Below are 19414 nucleotides of genomic sequence, written 5' to 3' on the forward strand. Positions count from 1 at the left end.
CATGGACTTCCTGGGGCTACTGTTAATGCATTTTGAGTACTTAGGGATATATGACAATTTTATGGATAGCAACTTCTTGGGTTTATTTTCACGACGTTTTGGGGCTTATCCTAGCCCCCTCATCAGGTTGAGCTGAACTGAACAGTAAGGCTAACTGTTAACTCTCCCCAAAATGTCGTGACAATAAACCCAAGAAGTTGCTATCCATAAAATTGTCATGTATTACTATGCCAACTTCTAAATGCCTTTGAAAACTTACTTATGGATAATATATAAAATATTCTAGAGTGTTTGAGTGAGTAGATGGTTTTATCCACAATCAGCAGTATTCAAGCTATGTCTCATCAGTCTGTAACTATTCTAGCCCTCACTAGACTGACCAGGTTTGGAAGTATCAGTGCAAATTGTGGAGGTACAAAAACACACTATATGCCATTTCAGGCATGACTACCCTGTCCTCACGAATCAGCTTGTACATACATGTTGTTCTTACCACGAGGGTCGCATTAATTGCACTAAATGTAAAGATCCTGAAAAGCATTTCTACTACTGTCAGAAATAGGACAAGAAGACAAAATCATCAATATCCCCAGCAATGGCAAAATACTCTTCATGAATATGTCTACTAGTTATGGTTACAGTTTATCAGTGTTTTGGTGTGCAGATGGAGGGAGGAGTGTAAGGTTTTACAGTTCTGCTCTGGAAAAGAACACTATCACCAAATTCAGTCGAGGTCGAACTGGTTGCCATGCTAATGCACAAAATATATTATTCAGATTTCCAAACCTACCAAAAGGCACCATTATATTACCAAACTTATCTCTGTGCCAAGTTTGGTGAAGAAATAGTGAATGGTTTTAAAGTTCTGCTCCCATGAGCACAAGCACCAATTTCAGTCAGTCAAACTTGTTGTCATGGAAACCACAAAAAAATACAATTCACACACTGGTGTAACCCCTAAAAATCACATCTATGGATCATGGTGAACATGTGTACCAAGTTTGATAAAGCTGAAGTTTCGGAGATCTGTTCCGGACAAGATGACATCCTCATGGTCACAACCTAAGTCATGTTTTCACGGAAACTGCAAAAGCAAAATTCATACCTGGGTCTAATCCCCAAAAGGCACATCTAGGGATCATGCTTTACATATATACCAAGTTTGATGAAGCTAGCATGTATAGTTTGGAAGATCTGATCAGGAAAGATGACCTCCTCATTATTAGTCATAGTCACAGCCTAAGTTATGTTTCCATGGAAACCGCAAAATATAATATTCATATCTGGGTCTAAATCCCAAAAGGCACATCTAGTCACAAATAATTTAGGAGATATGCTTTGGACAAATTGTGATGGATAGACGGAACTTGTTTCTATATCTCCAGCAACTTCATTGTTGCAGCGGATGAAAACATCATCAGGAGATGACATTTCCTCTTGGCCCCCACATATATGAAAGAACATATCATCTGACAGTCACGTGATGTATTTTCAGACTTATGTAAATCGTTTCCATGGAAATCATGAAAAAAAAATATATGCCATGTATCTGTCAACAGCAAAAGGCACCACTTCAATATCAGTTTCAAATATCTGCCAAGATCTATTGAAAGATATGAAGTGTTCTTTGTGTTGTGCCCATCCCTCCATTTTGAGACAAAGTCTGAATCGTTTCCATGGAAACCCAGAAGATGATCAATCACAAAAACCTGTTAATAGCAAGAGGCACCACTTCAGGGTCTGCCACACATATCTACCAAGTTTTGCTGACATATATTCGGAAGTTTTGGAGCTGTGCTCCCGAAACGAAACAAACTTCTCACTTTTCAGACGAAGTCCGAAACGGAATATGTTGGAAGATATGAAATGGTTTTTGAGTTGTGCTCCGGAAAAGAAGCCCATTCGAAATGTTTCCATGGAAACTGGGAAAAATATAAATGCCAACACCTTGTAAATAGCAATAGGCACTACTTTGTGGTCTGCCTCAAATATCTGTCAAGTTTTGCTGAAAGATATTAAATAGTTTTCGAGTTGTGCTCCAGAAAACAAACATACCTCTCACTTTTGAGACTAAGTTAGAAATATTTCCATGGAAACTGAGAAAAGAGTAAATCACAAAAACCTGCAAATAGCAAAAGACACCACTTTAGCTTCTGATTGATATATCTACCAAGTTTCATGAAAGATATTAAACAGTTTTTCAGTTGTGCTCCGGAAATGAAGAACACCCCTCCCTTTTGGACTATGGTCAAATCATCTCCATAGAAACCAACAAAAATATAATGACAAAACTCTGGAAATAACAAAAGGCATCACAAAAGGTGCTGTTTGATAAAGAATTCCAGAACAGTATGTTTACTGTAAAATCGGTCAAAACTAATATGAACAGCTGTTGAAACCAATAAATCAGACGATAGATGGTAATTAGGAGACAGGACTGTCAACACACCATCATGAAATGCATTCACTTCCTACTAGCAAAAGGGGTCATCTAAAAGATATTTTGTGCTTTTTCATGTGTGTTGGAATGTCTCATCTACTGATAAACATCTTACGTCTCTAAACTGTTTGAGAGGCATTCTAGAAGTTGCTGAGATAAAGATGAGAAGAATTTTTTATGGATGATCAACTTCTTTATTGCAGGGTAGCGACGTTTCGGTATAGATTCTTATACCGTTTTCAAGCGTGTGGGGAATGGCAGGGGGAGTACAATATATATACAGCTCACCCGCTGGCTTCAGTCCTTAATCAGCTTACCTCAACACTTCTCTAATGTATTGTTACCTCAAATAGTTATTGTTAATCCTGTTATTGTTGTATTGTCATCACATGCTCATCTCTGCTGTATATATATTGTACTCCCCCTGCCATTCCCCACACGCTTGAAAACGGTATAAGAATCTATACCGAAACGTCGCTACCCTGCAATAAAGAAGTTGATCATCCATAAAAATTCTTGTCATCTTTATCTTACATCTCTTTCTTTCCTATAGTGTAAAAGGGTATGATATCTGATACCCATAGAAAAGCATCTCCAAATGTATAAATGGCATGACTACAGTACCTGAAGATCAACAGATTTATATACCATGATTCTTTAGTTTGTAGTATGAGTGGTGTAACAGACTTGAACTACTCTGATAAACATGTTCATGAGTCCTCAGACAAACTTATCCTTGTAAGAACTGAGTGCTGTTGTACAAAGCCATCTAAGCGCTAAGGTGATCATAGCTCTCATACCATAAAACAGACTTGCAACTTCTGTAGCACTGAAGTTGCTTTATGCAAGGGAACCCTGGTGGGCATCCTGACAGGTTTGTTGGAAAAGGGAGGGTTTTTCTGTTATGTTGTGTCACAAAATACAATTTTCTTGGGTATCCCCACCATGAACATTAGATTAGATCACAAGACAGAATGACAATGTCCTTTAGGACCAATCAGAATATAATGTCCTGGGGCACACCATAAGTGATTTTCCTTGAGGACCAATCACAACACAATTTTCCAGGGCTAGTCATAAACTATACCCTAACAGGAATCACAAATGTTCATCTTTGAGGAAAAAAACAAGAAATAAACATGAACCTCCATTTGATTTTATTGACAATGTGATGCAATAGGTTCCACATAATCAACCAAGTAAGTGAGACCAATGACCCAATATGTTGTCAAGACAAGGACAGTTTAATGGTACTTTTGATGTATTCTGAACTCGACTATCCCAAGATCATCAAACAAACAGTCTGTCCCTTTTTGTTACCATTAATATCCAAAATAAGCTTCTGCTCTTTCCCAGATACATGATCATGCTGCATGACTCATATTGTTGCACAATATGGAGCAAGTACCATGGTTTCGAGGGCTGTAGTTAGCAGAGATGTCAAGACATGCCCATGCTTTATTTGAAGACAATGATATGCACCAACTATCAGTGCAACCTAAATAGGAAGACAAGGCTGGCTACTTCACAGTTCAAGCATGTCTGACTAAAGCCTGCATCTAGACTCCAGACCTTCTGCACATTTACATCTTAGATCACTGTCAACAACATGTCCACACACATGCAAACTGTCACATCCTTATCATATTTTGTCTTTTTCCTTGAATATTCAGTGAAACGGCAAATAGTCTGGATCTACATCCAGACGATTAAGGTTGTTTAAGTGCAAAGGCCTCATATTTTCAGGTACCTACATGATTTGGAATATATAAGAAAAAGGGTATATATAATTAAAAAGTCAAGATATAATCTGGGTTCAACAAGATACATGGAAGCTCTCGGTATGGCAGTTGACATCAGTATATATCACAGTATATACAGTGGAAGCTGCCTAATCTGGCACCCATGGGGACTGAAGAAATAATCAAGTTTAGTCAATGTGGCATATTGTAGAGCTGATGATAAATGTACAAGCCAAACATGGGACTGAGATTTTAGGCCATCATTGGCAACATACCAGATTGAATAGATGTTGGTGTTTAGAGCTTTATTCATTCAAGTTTCATTCAAGTGCTCTTCAGATTACTAAAGATGGAAATTTCACAAAACTGATTTTGAAAAAGAAATCTTGAATAGATAAATCATTGATTCTTGAACACTACTGGTAACGATTTCACTAATCTTGCTCCAGCTTTTTCTCAGAAGACAATAAGCTCTAGTACAAACAAATCAGAAAGTATGCGAGAAATATGAAAAAAAAGCAACCTCTAACATCATTGGGAGTCATTTCATCAATCTAATGACATTAGTTTCCATTAATTTCCAAATCAACCATGGTACACAAATTATGAAAGTTTGCATCAATAATGTTAATGGTTACAAAGCCAACATGCTGCCTGTCACAAGTGTCAGTCACATCCTGATAAATATATAAATCACAGTATAGCTAGAACATCATTATCATATTCCAACCCACAATCCTAGAGGACCCTTTCTTTCCTTTCCCATTACAAGCTGAAGGTCTCCTTACACTTGTCAGCCACCATCTTGGCAATGGCGAGGGATGAGGTAGCAGCTGGTGATGGAGCATTACGTACATGGAGGATGCAACTAGCAAGATCTCCATGACCCTTGTCAAACACAAAGTCTTCTATAAGGGTCCCATCTCTGTCCAAAGCCTGTGCTCTCACCCCTGTTGGACCCCTGGAGATACAAATACACACTCTACTTAAAAATATAGGTCAATGGCCACACTTCCCAGGATCATCATTTTGTTTGTTTGTTGTTTCACATGCTCAGCAATAATCAAGCTATATCAAGTCTAACCTATAGAGTCTGGACCAGATAATCCAATAGTTCACCTGATGATCATCAATCCATGCTATGGTGATACAATGACAGTGCTTATAAAGGTCAATATGAGTCATCTGGAGATGACATATCCCGCCCCGGCCCCCACATGTTTGAAAGGACAAGTCATCTGACAGTTACTTATTGTGTTTTCGGACAAAGTTTGAATTGTTTCCATGGAATTCATGAAAAATATAAATTCCATATATCAGTAATCAGAAAAAGTCAACATTTCAAAGTCTGTCTCATATATCTGCCAAGATCTTTTGAAAGATATGAATGGTTTTCAAGTTGTGCTCCGGAAACAAGGTCTGGAATGTGTCCATGGAAACTGACGAAATGATAAATCACAAAAACCTGTAAATACCAAAAGACACCACTTTGGGGTCTGCCACACATATCTACCAAGTTTTACAGAAAAATATTGAACGGTTTTTGAGTTCTGCTCTGGAAATGAAGCCCATCACCCCACTTTGAGACTAAGTCCGAATTGTTTCCACGGAATTCATGAAAAATATAAATGCCATATAACTGTAATAAGAAAAAGTCATCATTTCAAGATCTGTCTCATATATCTGCCAAGATCTGTTAAAAAATATGAAATGGTTTTCAAGTTGTGCTCAGGAAACGAAGTCTGAAACATGTCCATGGAACCCAAGGAAATTGGAAATCACAAAAACCTGTACATAGCAAAAGGCACCACTTTGGGATCTGCCACACATATCTACCAAGTTACACTGACAGATATGAGGAAGCTTTTGAGTTCTGCTCCGGAAACGAAACACACCTCTCACTTTTGGAAACGTTTCCATGGAAACAGAGAAAATAATAAATCTCAAAAACCTGTACACAGCAAAAGGCACCACTTCAGGTTCTGACTGATGTATCTACCAAGTTTTGCAGAAAAATATTGAACGGTTTTCTAGTTCTGCACTGGAAATGAAGCACACCCCACCATTAGACTAACACCAAAATGTTCCATGGAAAAACAAAAAAAATATAAATGCCCAAACTTTGTAAATAGCAAAAGGCACAACCATATGATGAGAATATTATATCAATCTAGTTTGGTCTAAAAATATTGAACGGTTTCTGAGTTATGCTCTGGAAACAAAATGATTACGAACGGACAGACAGACAGACAAGGCATCGACTATATCCCCCCGCATTACACACTCTGAACATATACTACCGACAAGAAATAAGGGAACTAATGAAATAATAGCGAATTTGAAACTGCTTTAAATATCCACTAAATCAATTTTAGGTGTCAAGTTCAATATCTGGTGTGTCCACCATGTTGGGCAACACATTCACGGCACCTTGATGGCATGCTGTTAATCAATTTCCAGATGGTTGCCCGTGGTATTGCCCGCCATTCCTCTTGGAGAGCTGCACCAAGCTGGGCCAGGTTGGCGGGTTCTGGGTCCCTGGCGTACACCCTTCGACCAAGAAAGTCCCAGAGATGTTCAATTGGGGACATGTCTGGGGACTTAGAGGGTCAGTCCAATATCTGGATACCTTCTTGTCGGAGATAAGCGGAGACAATTCGGGCCCGATGTGGTCTGGCATTATTATCTTGGAATACAAAATTTCGGCCGATAACTCTAGCCAATGGAGCCACAACAGGACACAATATTTGGTCAACATATCGCTGACCAGTCATGGCTCTGTTAATGATGACCAAATGTGATCGTCTGTCATGTGTAATCCCTTCCCACACCATGACACTACCACCTCCATATCAATCATGGTCAAGAATTGCTGCTCTGGCATATCGCTCCCCGCTCCGACGCCAACGTTTTCTGCCATCTGTGAATCGTAGGCAAAACCTTGACTCATCAGAGAACAAGGTGTAACGCCAGAGGCGCATAGCCCGTCCCTGATGCTGCCTAGCCCATGCCAATCTTTGGCGCTTATGGTGAGCTGAAAGAGTGACATCCTTAAAAGGCCGTCTTGCTTTCAGACGAGCTTGATAGAGTCGGTTTTTAACAGTTGAGGTTGAAATACGTCTTCCAGTGAGTGTGCGGAATTCTCGATTGATGGCAGGGGCCGATTTAAACCTATCGCGTAGAGCAATTAACGTAATGAGACGATCCTGTCGTGGTGTCGTTGATTTTGGTCTACCACGCCCAGGTCTCGTTGCAACCCCAGCCGTTTGACGGTACTTATCCCACAGGCGTGAAATTACACTTTTTGATTTACCCATCTGCCGGGCAACTTCACATAATGATGTCCCCCCCCTTCTATCATCCCCACAATTCTCCATTTTGTTGCTTCACCGAGATACTGCCTCGGAGGCATTTCTGTTAGTAATTGTCAATCTCTATTGCATTAGTGATTGCGACTTCTCCAGTACATTTACAGGAGTTAACTTCTGTATGCACGTGTAGCACGTGCTGGGCATGCATTATGCGAAATTCCATTGTCATTGGATGTTGCGTTTGGGAGATACGCCACAATAACGGACCCTGTCACAGTCAAAGTCATCTACATTCAATTTCTTGGTTCCCTTATTTTCTGTCGGTAGTATATTATATACTATTGTAGATAAGCTGACTCCCTAACTTGACCCATAAAATCAGCATCAAAATGGTATGTTCCATACAGCAGCTCACCCCTAAACTTCACTATTTTTTTAAATGATCAGACATTGGAAATAGTGTCGACAAATGAATATTGAATTACACAAACCTATCCTCTGATAAAATTTCAGTCTGCATTATTCACAAGAATTAAAATTCTGCTTATCTGCAGTAATATCTGCTGTATATATTTTCTCTTTAAATCCAAGGTATGTATCTGTCCATTAATACTGTCAAGTTATTCTCAAGTAACACAGCTTCACAATGTATTGATGCCAATTCACATTTAATTATCCAACCACTTCATGTCCCAATGAGTTTGAAAATAAGTGATGATGACTATCCCTATGACTCTTCTTATCTTCCTGTCATGAGAAAGGTTCATGTGTTTTAGGGTTTTTTTTCAAATGAACAACTCTACCTTATGACATCAGAGAACTTCAATGAAGGCACAAATCTCTGTAGCTGTTTAACTTGAGCTCTGTAATAGATCCCCTTGTACATTTCTTTCACTCCATATCCCAAATGTCGCCATGCCAGTTTCCTCAAGCCTCTGGAATCAAGGACAAAGGTTTAGAGATTATTAGCAAGTCTGCTTCAAATCCTATATTTGTATATGTACATCTAACTTTTGTATTTAGCTGTGCAACTGCACATTGTGTACCACTCGAGTAAATCTTGTGCTCTTTATATATTGGTTTCCAAAGGTGGCTGGTGTATTTTCAATTTGTACAAGGTCAACTGAGATTGATACCTGAAGCTAATAGCATCTGCTAGTTCAGGAATATTTATATCTGTGTATCCATATCCCTCTCTCTTGAAGGCCAGAACTGCATTTGGGCCTAGCCACACATTCCCATCCATACGTGGAGTGAAGTGAACACCCAAGAAAGGAAAACGAGGATCAGGAACCTAAAAGATTAAGCTGACAATACAAGTTCCATTTCCAGTGAAACAGGGAACAGTGATATGGAAGTGATATTTAGAAAAAGTAAAGAAAATGAAATAGCAGAAATCAAGTCACAAAAACATAAACGTATAAGCCATGCATCCTGATATTATTCTAGTGAAGTGGACAAGCCTGGGCTGCAATCTGGGAGGAACACAGGTACTGGAATTTCCACTATCTTTCGGAAATGAGAAGAGATGAGCAATAAATATGATTCAGGATTAATGCAAATGATATTTGTATTGAAAAGACATAATTTTTATGTTTCTTTGTTTCATGGAATCAAGTTTGATCTCCAATTCAAATATTCTTGTTAATTTTTTTTATATATAACCGTAAGAGGATACATGGCTAAAATATGCACTGCTTGTGCCTCCTAACAATGCTTATAATAACTTTTAGCTTATCAACTGTAGGAGAATCTGCATCGAAATGTTGTTTTATACAATATAGACAACTATCCACAAAATACATAAAATGTTCAGTGATGACTCACCAACTCCTAGAATGCCAAATCAGCTGTATTTACAGACAGACAAAAGTATGTGGTGTTTGGGTAAAAATAGAGGTCCAAACTTGACATACTACATACAGGGTAGATATTTCCCCGCACAAGGTCACATTTCTCAGGTATGAGTTCCAGGTATTCTCCTCGGAAGGGCACAATCCTTGGTTCCCTGTTGCATCCAGATTTCTCTGCCAGCTTGTCTGACTGCAGACCACCACATGTCACCACATATTTACAGCGCAAGGGAGCATTCTGAATAGAAACATATACCACCACACACATGACGACAAAATATTCTAACTGAAATACTATAACATGCAAAAAAGGGGCTTTAAGTGATGAGAGGTATTCAATCAAAACCAGCTGAACACAGAATATCACTGGATGCAGATTCAGAATTCTCAACTTTGTAACTATCTAAAGGCTGTCTAACAAGATTTAGACAGGTATCAGGCTAATTTACAAGGTTACACTTTACAAGATCACCAGTGATGACCAACAGTTTCTATGAACCAGTCAAAATGTCTGACATTTGACACTTATAAAAATGAAAAGCAAAGGAATTATGAAGTAGGATCTGGTGTATAATGTCACTTTCTTAAGTTTGTGGGTTTTGTTGACTTACGCGACTCAGCAAAATTCACTCCTCTAATAGTCTTACTTACGTGGGAACCTTTACCAGATATTGTGACTGGGTACTGCAAGCCATCAGTGCTTCCTTCTCTACTCTCACTGGATACATCAAACTTTGTCACTTCATAATTAGTGTACACATGGCCGCCAAGTTTCTCAAATGTTTTACCGTAATCCCTTGTGACCACTCCCCAGTCTACAATGCCAGTATTTGGTGAATGGATGGCTTTAAGGCCCTGAAGGGAATGGAAAATTAAACATAGTACCTTATTTTATCTTGGTGGTTCACATATAATGGATTGTAGTGCTGTTCAATTGCTAAACACTGACATACTATCATGTATCTTTATGCCCCCACCACGTATGGTAAGGGGCATACAGGGTTACCCTGTGTCCATCTGTCGAAACAGGGAATGTACTCTAACTACTTCTCCACAAAAAATGCTCTGTGGAATTCAGTAAACTCATACATGGGCCTTCTTGGGAAACTAAGTTTACAGACATTTGAACAAAGATACATTTTGCTGAATTTCTCTGTGATGATAGTGTAACAGTGGACAGGGTTGTGGGGGTGGGGGGAAGAGACAAAGCGGGGTGTACATTATCCACTTCTCAAAAACTACTCAGTGGAAAAGAATGAAGATTTTTATGGATATCAACTTCTTTATGAGAGAACACAACGTTTCGGAGTTAATGCTTACTCCTTCATCAGGTGATGAAGGAGTAAGCATTAACTCCGAAACGTTGTGTGATGAAGGAGTAAGCATTAACTCCGAAACGTTGTGTTCTCTCATAAAGAAGTTGATATCCATAAAAATCTTCATTCTTATGTATTTTCACTTCTAAATGACATTCAAAGACCTGATACTCAGTGGAATTCATGTAGATTACACATGCTTTACACAGACTCTAAAGGTGTGCATCTCATATTTTGATTTTGTAGTTTATTTATTTTTCCAATTTTAATGCCATTTGAACTGACATAAATTTTGTTGAATTTCTCTCTGAATATGGTGTTATAGGGGAGGTGTACATTATCCACTTCTCCTCAAAAACTACTTTATGGAATTCATTTAGATAACACATGCTTTATAGGGACTCTAAAGGTGTGCATCTCACATTTTGATTTTGTATTTTATACATTTTTCCAATTTTAATGCTATTTGAACTTACTTAAATCTCTGAATATGGTGTTATAGGGTATGCAGTCTATCCACAAAATCTGCTCAACAGAAATGACTGAGCTTCTAAATGTGTTTCAGTGGGACTCTGGGTGTGCATTTCATACCTTGTTCATCCAATTGCTTAATTTTGTCACTTCTCCTGTTTGAACTTTGTTGAATTTGGTTCTATTCATCCTTTTTGTCCTATACAACAGGGATGTATTTTATCCACTTCTCCTCAAAAAATACTGCACAAAACTCATTTAGCTTACATTTGTCTTTTACAAAACTCATATCTCATATGTTGTTTTTGTATTTTATAGTTTTTTGTATATTTAGAGATGTTTGAACTTTGATAAATTTTTTTGGAATTTCTTTCTGATGATCATGAAATAGGGGATTAAGTGTATCCACTTCTGCATAAAAACTGCCTAACAGAATTGACTTAGCTTATACATGTGTTTCATTGGGACGTGAAAGGTGTGCATCCCATAGTTGCATAGATGTTTAGTGAACTTGTTTAGTAGAAATTAATCCCCAGAGCACAGTCAGTTTAGGGAACGCTTCCTACAGCAGAGGGAGCATGTGAGTCCCTGGACACAATTGTGTCCTGTTTGCAATTTGTTCCATATTATTCACTGCAACTTCTACAACATGTCAGTAAAGACCAACACTGACTTTCTTTTGTGAGATTGCTAAATGAAACATTAGCCATTAGCTACTTTAGAAAGAGTGGGTTGCTGAAGGCCTATTCTACCCCGGGACCTTCACAGGTCACTTAAGAAAGAGGTGGGGAGTGGTTGAGGTGAGTTGTATTCTAGTACTGCTCTTCCTAGGTATGATGTATGATAAATATGTGTAATTCCTGTGGTGAAAAATGGATACCAGCAATATTCCAGTTATATGGTGGTGGTCTGTAAATGTGATTGACAATGCTTGATACTTACAGTTTCGGTGGGTATTTTTTTCACAAAAGACATGTAATGCATGTAATGCAGTGTCTACTCAATAAGGCAGGACATGCAGAATGCATTTACCTTGTTTGAAAACACAATGCCAAACTGGTTTAATGGGTTTGTTCAAAACATTCTTCCAAATGCATGTGCCCAACCCATTAGAAGCAAACCATCCTGTGTGTTCATTTCTACTGGGTATGTTTCTCACCTACCACACAGTTGGGTTCTATGTCCTTGATATCATCTGGTCCAAGCACTCGCAAGTCCTTGACACCATTTTCAAGTCCTCGCTCATACAGTTTGTCTAGTCGAGGAATTTCATCAGGTTCTACAGCCACAATTAGCTGAAAATATCACAACTGTTGTTTAAGTGAGAACATCAATAATTTTTAATCATGAACATCTGGGTTGAGAGCACACAAAATATTTTAAATGCACTCTTGCAAACAAGTACAGGCTTGAGTGAGTGAGTGAGTGAGTTTAGTTTTACGCCGCTTTTTAGCAGTATTCCAGCAATATCACGGCAGTGGGCACCAGAAAATGGGCTTCACACATTGTACCCATGTGGGGAATGGAACTCGGGCCTTCGGCTTGATGAGCAAACGCTTTAACCACTAGGCTACCCCACCGCCCATAAAGGCTTGAGAGTAAGCATGGTTTTAATATTATTAAAGCCACTAGGTTCAAAAGCCTCTAACATTATACTGTTGTGGGGGCTAAAATCCCTGGTATTCAGCATGACAAGCCAATAACTGACCCTCTTACTCCAATATAGACGATAACCCCAATAACAACAAACACTAGCTTACAGTCTTCAACAGGTCATAATTCAGCAGAAACAAAGTGACTATTGCAGCAGCTATTGATGTCCCATTGGTCAAATATTTTCACCTACCTTTTTCAAGTGTCGCATTATGAATTGTACAAAATAAAAGTTAATTCTTATCAGATGCACATATCACACCAAACTACTGGTATGTTATTACTGCAGATATTACTTTGGTGTATGGACCATCGTTACCTTTCCTTTCTCCAACATATTTTACAACACTGAGATTCTGGAATAATGGCTAGCCATGACTGTAACACTACCATAAACAAACGTAACGTAAAATGCAACTCTATGACTATTGCATACTGACCTTGCCAACCTTCTTGTATGGCACATTATGTTCATCACAGTACTTATACGCAAGTTCAAGTCCCTCCACACACAACTTGGCCTTGAGTGTCCCTGGGGTATAATAGATACCTGCATGTATCACACCACTGTTGTTGCCACTCTGGTGCGCCGCTGAAGCAATGATCATTTAGTTCGACTCAGAGTGTGTGTGAGGATTGGGGTATGTATTAGGAATAGTACTACTGATATATGAAACTTCATTAGCTCATCATACTTTACCAAAGTGTATGTGTACCCACAGTGATTTTATGGATGTTTCATTTCATCCCCATAAGTGATCCCATTTTCAGTGATCATCAAAGCTATGAACTGTACTACATTACACGTGACTCCACACAAATAACGCTCTCAATGTGATTGAAACAGCACACATTTCACAGTTGAAAACAAATGCAACAAGGTACGTAACTCCATCAACCTTATTTGTATCAATCTCTAAATGAAGTGGAGTATAAGGTTTTCATCACATTGAACACTATGTATCAACTGAACACAAACGAATTATCATCAAAAGGAGGAAAATAATTGATTACCCAAGATATTTTCTTTTTCAACCACAGCAAATGAAAGTTGAGGATGTCTCATTTTCAGCTCCCTTGCTGTGGCCATGCCCACAATCCCTCCTCCAACAATGATGATGTCATACTCTGAAGTCTGGCTACTGAAATATTGAAACTGATGTGAGCAATCAAGGAGTGGAATTTGATGTGGCTAAGGTTCAGATGTTTAACTGAAGCAGTGAGAATTAAAATGCCACGATCCATTCACACATGTTTGAGTCACTAGAAAAGATGATGCTTCTTAATCAATTCCTTTTCCTCAAGGAAGGCCATATAATGAGGAAATGGTAGGAATGCAACTTACAATCTAATCTATAGAAAATCAAATCATTACATTTTCACCTTTAATGCAAAAATGGAATTACTTTAATATTTTTGTGAACATTATTTTACATTGTATGAAATCATATGATTAAACACCAATTGAACTTAATGAATAATTATTCATTAAAATTACTTCTTATGCTGACATATGTTCTCATTTGTACCAATACAGACAGATAAAACACATTCATGCCCCAAGTCTAAGTGCTTAAACATTTACAACTGTAATGGATATTTCAAGCTCAAGGAATAAAAGTTCAGTCCTAACTTTACTTTACAACACTGCAAAAGTGAATCCATTTTCTTTTTCAAAGAGGAAGATTTTTAAGTTTTTCATGAGTCTGTCTTGTTTTTAAAGAAACCTTTTCAGTAATCACTAAAGGATCCAGTGAGCATGTGAACAACACAATCCTGAGGTAAACAATAATTATCCATTCACTGGCTTTGCAACTTTACTGAAAAGAGTGTGTGTGAGTAAGTTTAGTTTTACGCTCCACTCAGCAATATTCCAGCTATGTGGTGGCAGTCTGTAAATAATCGAGTCCGGACCAGACAATCCAGTGGTCAACAGCATGAGCATTCACCTGCACAGTTGGGCACCACTGAAATGTATCAACCAAGTCAGCAAGCCTGACCTCCTGATCCCTTTTTCGACAAGCATAGTTGCCTTTTTCTGGCAAGCATGGGTTTCTGAAGACCCATTCTACCCCTAATCTTCACAGGTCTCATTGGAAAGAATTGTTGGATTAGTTGTGTTAAAGAAAATGTGACCTTAGCTGACGTGTAGATCAGTCTTTTTCCTATCTGCTGAGGTCTGGCACATACTGGTGTGTTATTATCCCAGTGTTTTGTGTGCGTTAATTACCAGGCACAACAGACATATTACTGATAGCTATGTTGTCGCTTCCAATAAACTAATTAGTAAAGAGGGTTGGCTGATTTTGTTATCTGTTCCATTCCCTTAAAACTCAATTAATTAGTTGTGTCTAAAAATGAAAGGGACTCTTTCAGATGTCACAAGGATATTTCCCAGACTTTCTGAAAAAGAAATGAGGGCCAGCCAGGTGTGAATTATTTTCGATAAATGTGCAGTGTTTTGTCATATTTACTTTTATTTTGTGCGCTGCTTACTGCAGATCCAATAAAATTTCACTGAAACTGAATATTTGATTGTCAGAGTGAATCCACTGCACATTCAGATTTGAAAAAGGATAGATATCAAAATTTGACAGGAAGCATTTATCACATATATTCACTGAAATCATGATGGTCCAACACAATATTTGGCCCAATATTTCTTCAAACAAAATCAATGACATTTTCATGTACGTGTGTAACGTGTGTTGATGCTGAATGTATGAGATGTGGCACCAGACTATGGCAAGAAATCCTTGAATGGACATGATGGTGTGACGAAAGGCTGCCACATGCAATGTACATGTACGTCTGACACTTTACTGTTTTCTTCAGTCTTTCTGGTGGTAGTCAACACTTAAATTATAGAAGGCAGCTCTATGTCCCCTAACTAGTCTCGTGCGTCTCATCTAACTCACTTTCTACATCAATGAATCTTTCCCAGATAAACAGATCTGTGGATATTAATGACATGTCTGCCATACCCTGAACTATTATGTCTGTGCGATTGCCAAATGCAACTCCTAGAGAACTGGAAATGTTCGCGTAACCCTGACCACGAACTCTGCAACAACCGTCCCCTTATGATGGAAGCAGCCATAATGACCGATATGACTTCACGCTGTTCTCAACATTCTATTCCTATTGTATAAAGGGAGGCAACTGCTTTGAGGTTTGCAATGGAATGTTTTCTCGTGAAATGCCGACGGGCACCTGCGCGAGTTCGCCGGCGTTCGGTTGAGTCCGCCTTGTTTACCGTTCTGTAACGGAGAGAGCCGAGAATCGCACGCTTGTGTACCGCTTGGTTGGAATTAGGCGGAAAGCACCTCAGTGGCAAGGTGTGAGGAAATGGAGGAAGAGTTGAAGTGTCCGATCTGTCGACGATTTTTTACTAAACCAGTTTTATTTCCCTGTTCACACTCTTTCTGTATGGCTTGTGCTGTCAATCTACAGGAACCTGCTCAGCAGTTGATTCCGCAAGTAACATGTAGCGAAGACGGCACCCAGGTAATCAACGACACCGTTGACTTTCCTGAAATTGACAAAGTCAGCATCGTTTCAGAAACTGACAGCGGGGTAGTATGTAATAGCCGACCATCAAGCTACGTGGGTACCCCAAGCCTGGCCAACATCTTTACCCAGACGCTACAGAGTTGCACCTATGGAATTAAGTGTCCCCTGTGTCACAAGCTTGTGTTTCTTGACGACTCTGGGGCTCATGCACTACCCCCACATCGTGTTCTAGAAGCGATCGTGGATAAATACACCCAACAAAAACATGTAGAGATAAAATGTGAACTTTGTGAAAATGGCAGTTCCAACGCTACAACTATGTGTGAGCAATGCGAGGTGTTCTACTGTGATACCTGTCGCGATAGTTGTCACCCGTCCCGAGGGTCACTGGCAAAACATAATCTGGTCGCCCCTGCCCAGGGAAAGACGATCCTCAGGGCCAAAAACAAATCCAAGGATGCTAAATGTTACGAACATTCGGAGGAGCAGTTGAGCATGTTTTGCACTGGATGTAAAATACCTGTGTGTTTTACCTGTTCTCAGGAAGGACGCCATACTACTCATGATGTACAAGCTTTAGGGGCTTTGTGTAAAGGGTCGAAGGTAAGTCTCATTGTTATGATTAAATCCCAAACCCACACCCTAGAACACTTTGGTGCCCCTAGTTCTAATGCGTCAAATCATGTAGATTTGGCCCCCTGTCCAATATATACAAGGCACAGGGCCTTGTATGCTGACCCACTGATCAATAAACACTAAGGTGTACATGTGTATTAGAAATTGATGTATTTATTATACGAGTATGTGTAAATCAGATTCGTTACAAGGGCATGTTTTTAGCAGCTTGTGTGATGAATGAACTGATCTTGTAATACACTGCACGAAGGGGCTTTATAATGACTTTCAATGTCATAAAAAATAGAACACAGATTTTTTTAATTTGACAGCCTTGATATTAATCAGTCATGTGATCTCACAAAGAAAGTTTGCATTTCATCTGTTGAGCTTTAAATTTCACCTCTAGTATGGTACCCTTAATTGTCTGTCTGTATATTGCTAGTTTTTGTTGTCATGTTGTCATACAATGAACAACTTTGGAAAGTCACTGCAGGAGTACAATGGCCTGGAAGGAAAAGTGGTATGGATTTCATGACAAACATCAGTCATTTCAACTGCCCTGCCTGATGATTGGCATTACTGTATAGCATGTCAAAAGCTAGTATAGTAGAGATATATTGTGTATTTAATGTGCAATATATGCAGAAGTGGTGATCATTTGTAATAAATACCCTCCCTTTCTGTGCCAGGCCTCAGCCCAGAGTGGATTTATAATAAAACACTCTGATAGGATTTAATTCCAGTCATACTGAATGAATGCATTGCTGACTTGTTCAAAAGAAATATAATATTCACTGGCTGCATCTTATCCTATTGCTGTACAGAAAAGTTCAGATTCATGACAGTTGGTTACTGCATTATAAGATGGTAAAGAAATATCTCCATCTATACATATGGTCACCACTATAGGTGTATTGTTCAGATGAAATCAGCATTATGATTCAAATGTAATAGGATATTTATTATGAGTTTTTCTTTTGAAATATCCAAGCACAGGGTAGGATTTGCTTGAGTTGAAATGTAAGGTCTAATTTTAGGATCTTTGATTAGATTTTCTATTAAGTCAGATATTAATCATGGCAATTCCCATCTGAGTATGGAGAAGATGTATGAGTGGATGTGAACCCACACCCCTTGTGACCAGCGAAGCCCTGACTGTGACTGTACTCTATTGTGTATGGCGCCACAGCTAGGGTCCAGCCAGTTCTCTGAGGAGTTTCACTGAACCCTAACACCTGGAACAGCCCCAAACAAAAGACCCTTTAGTCACACCAACTGTCATATTTAGTTAGCTGGTAGAAAATGTGTTAGAAATCTGGCTTTGGGTTTTATTGATCATGCATGAAGGGAATGATAAATTTTGTATTGAATGTTGATGACAAGTCATATTGCATGTTCTAAAATATTAATTTTTCTTGTAAGGATTATGGATGTGGAATAAATGGGTGGTGACTTTATCAAGCTTTTGTATTGGGAATTACATTGCTGTTCACTTGAATATTAAAGCCATAAACTGAGACACAACCATAAATGTGTACGTTAAGAAACTTTTTGAACAACCTTATAATAACTTGCAAGAATATTAAGGAAGAATGGAGGCTTACCTATCTTGTCAATCACATTGTTCTGTATTCGATCTAGATGCAATTCCTTTGACTCTCAGCCTTGAATAGTACATTCAACACCTTCTGTCTTTTTGTAATGCAGTTATGAAAATGAAGATGTCTCTAATTTGAGTACCCATACAAAAGGGGTATTTTGAATAAAGTAAGAGTGTTATGATTATATCAAGCTTTGGTCTTGTGAAGAACACTATTGTACTCTTTACATGGGTACAACAATAGTTTGCCCTTTTCCACCATGCCTATACATGGAACGTCTATTGATAAATGTCCAGTCTCCACTGAACTCAACACTTTCAGCTTAGAAGTGCAGATTAAAATATTATGTGCAGTCTTTTTGAAAGTACACATGATTCAAGTAAATTGTCAAACCAAATATGAACTTCTACTTCCTTAAATACACATTGCACTGGCAGTCTCAGTGAACTGGGTCTTTCAGTTCACTGAGAAACAAGCATAGCTGGGTCCATGTCATTTGGCAGGTAATCACATAAAGAGAGAGGGAGAGTGCAGCCTGCCTTGCAGTGCCATCTTCACATCACTTGGAGATACAAGTGTGCTGATAACTACTCTCTATTTCTTATATCTTGTACTTGTGAGTCTCGGTGTACACTTGCTTTCTGAAGTAATTTTGAGGATTGCACTGTTCTACCTGGTGAGACATAAAAAATATATGTTTTTCTGACAGTAGGGACCTCAAACTAAGTTAAAGTCACTTAACGACAAGATTGAGTGATACAGATTTAACCCTGGATAAAATATGAGGTACATGCTGTACATTTGTGTGTGTTTTGTTGTTAAAATGACCCTGTAAGATAACAGAGACAGACATGCTATGAGAGATGAAAGCATCTGTACCTAAAATATGTGTCATC

General features: G+C 38.6%; 2 protein-coding genes across 3 annotated transcripts in view; one reads left to right on the forward strand and one right to left on the reverse strand.

The window, feature by feature from the left end:
* Window positions 1–3582: 3582 nt before the first annotated feature.
* Window positions 3583–15893, reverse strand: LOC137294483 (L-2-hydroxyglutarate dehydrogenase, mitochondrial-like). 2 transcript variants are annotated; one of them, XM_067825507.1, is made up of 9 exons: window positions 15771–15893; window positions 13801–13928; window positions 13227–13378; window positions 12297–12428; window positions 9998–10201; window positions 9417–9584; window positions 8630–8787; window positions 8297–8428; window positions 3583–5143 (listed from the first exon to the last, which is right to left on the reverse strand). In XM_067825507.1, exons 1-9 carry the CDS (start codon window positions 15884–15886, stop codon window positions 4948–4950), a joined length of 1386 nt encoding a protein of 461 aa, XP_067681608.1. In that variant the 5' UTR covers window positions 15887–15893; the 3' UTR covers window positions 3583–4947. The 2 variants fall into 2 exon arrangements, with proteins under 2 accessions (XP_067681608.1, XP_067681609.1); XM_067825508.1 differs by having other exon boundaries at window positions 13801–13925; window positions 15771–15892.
* A 156-nt stretch (window positions 15894–16049) lies between these two features.
* Window positions 16050–19414, forward strand: part of LOC137294568 (E3 ubiquitin-protein ligase TRIM9-like) — a 189641-nt gene continuing 186276 nt past the window's right edge. The window contains exon 1 of the mRNA XM_067825612.1: window positions 16050–16902. Coding sequence (XP_067681713.1) covers window positions 16135–16902 — 768 coding nt within the window. The 5' untranslated portion in view covers window positions 16050–16134. The remainder of the gene's footprint in view (window positions 16903–19414) is intronic.

This window comes from Haliotis asinina, chromosome 8, assembly GCF_037392515.1.
Source record: "Haliotis asinina isolate JCU_RB_2024 chromosome 8, JCU_Hal_asi_v2, whole genome shotgun sequence".
NCBI classification, from domain to species: Eukaryota; Metazoa; Mollusca; class Gastropoda; order Lepetellida; family Haliotidae; genus Haliotis; species Haliotis asinina.

What these genes read in the sequence shown, in the direction of transcription:
- LOC137294483 (XM_067825507.1), bottom strand. Translation starts at nt 15,886, where the DNA reads ATGGCTGCTTCCATCATAAGGGGACGGTTGTTGCAGAGTTCGTGGTCA. An exon ending in CACAGACATAATAGTTCAGG is followed by an intron (nt 13,929 to 15,770) that starts GTATGGCAGACA and finishes TCAATATTTCAG; the next exon opens with TAGCCAGACTTCAGAGTATG. An exon ending in TATCTGGTAAAGGTTCCCAC is followed by an intron (nt 9,585 to 9,997) that starts GTAAGTAAGACT and finishes GTTTCTATTCAG; the next exon opens with AATGCTCCCTTGCGCTGTAA.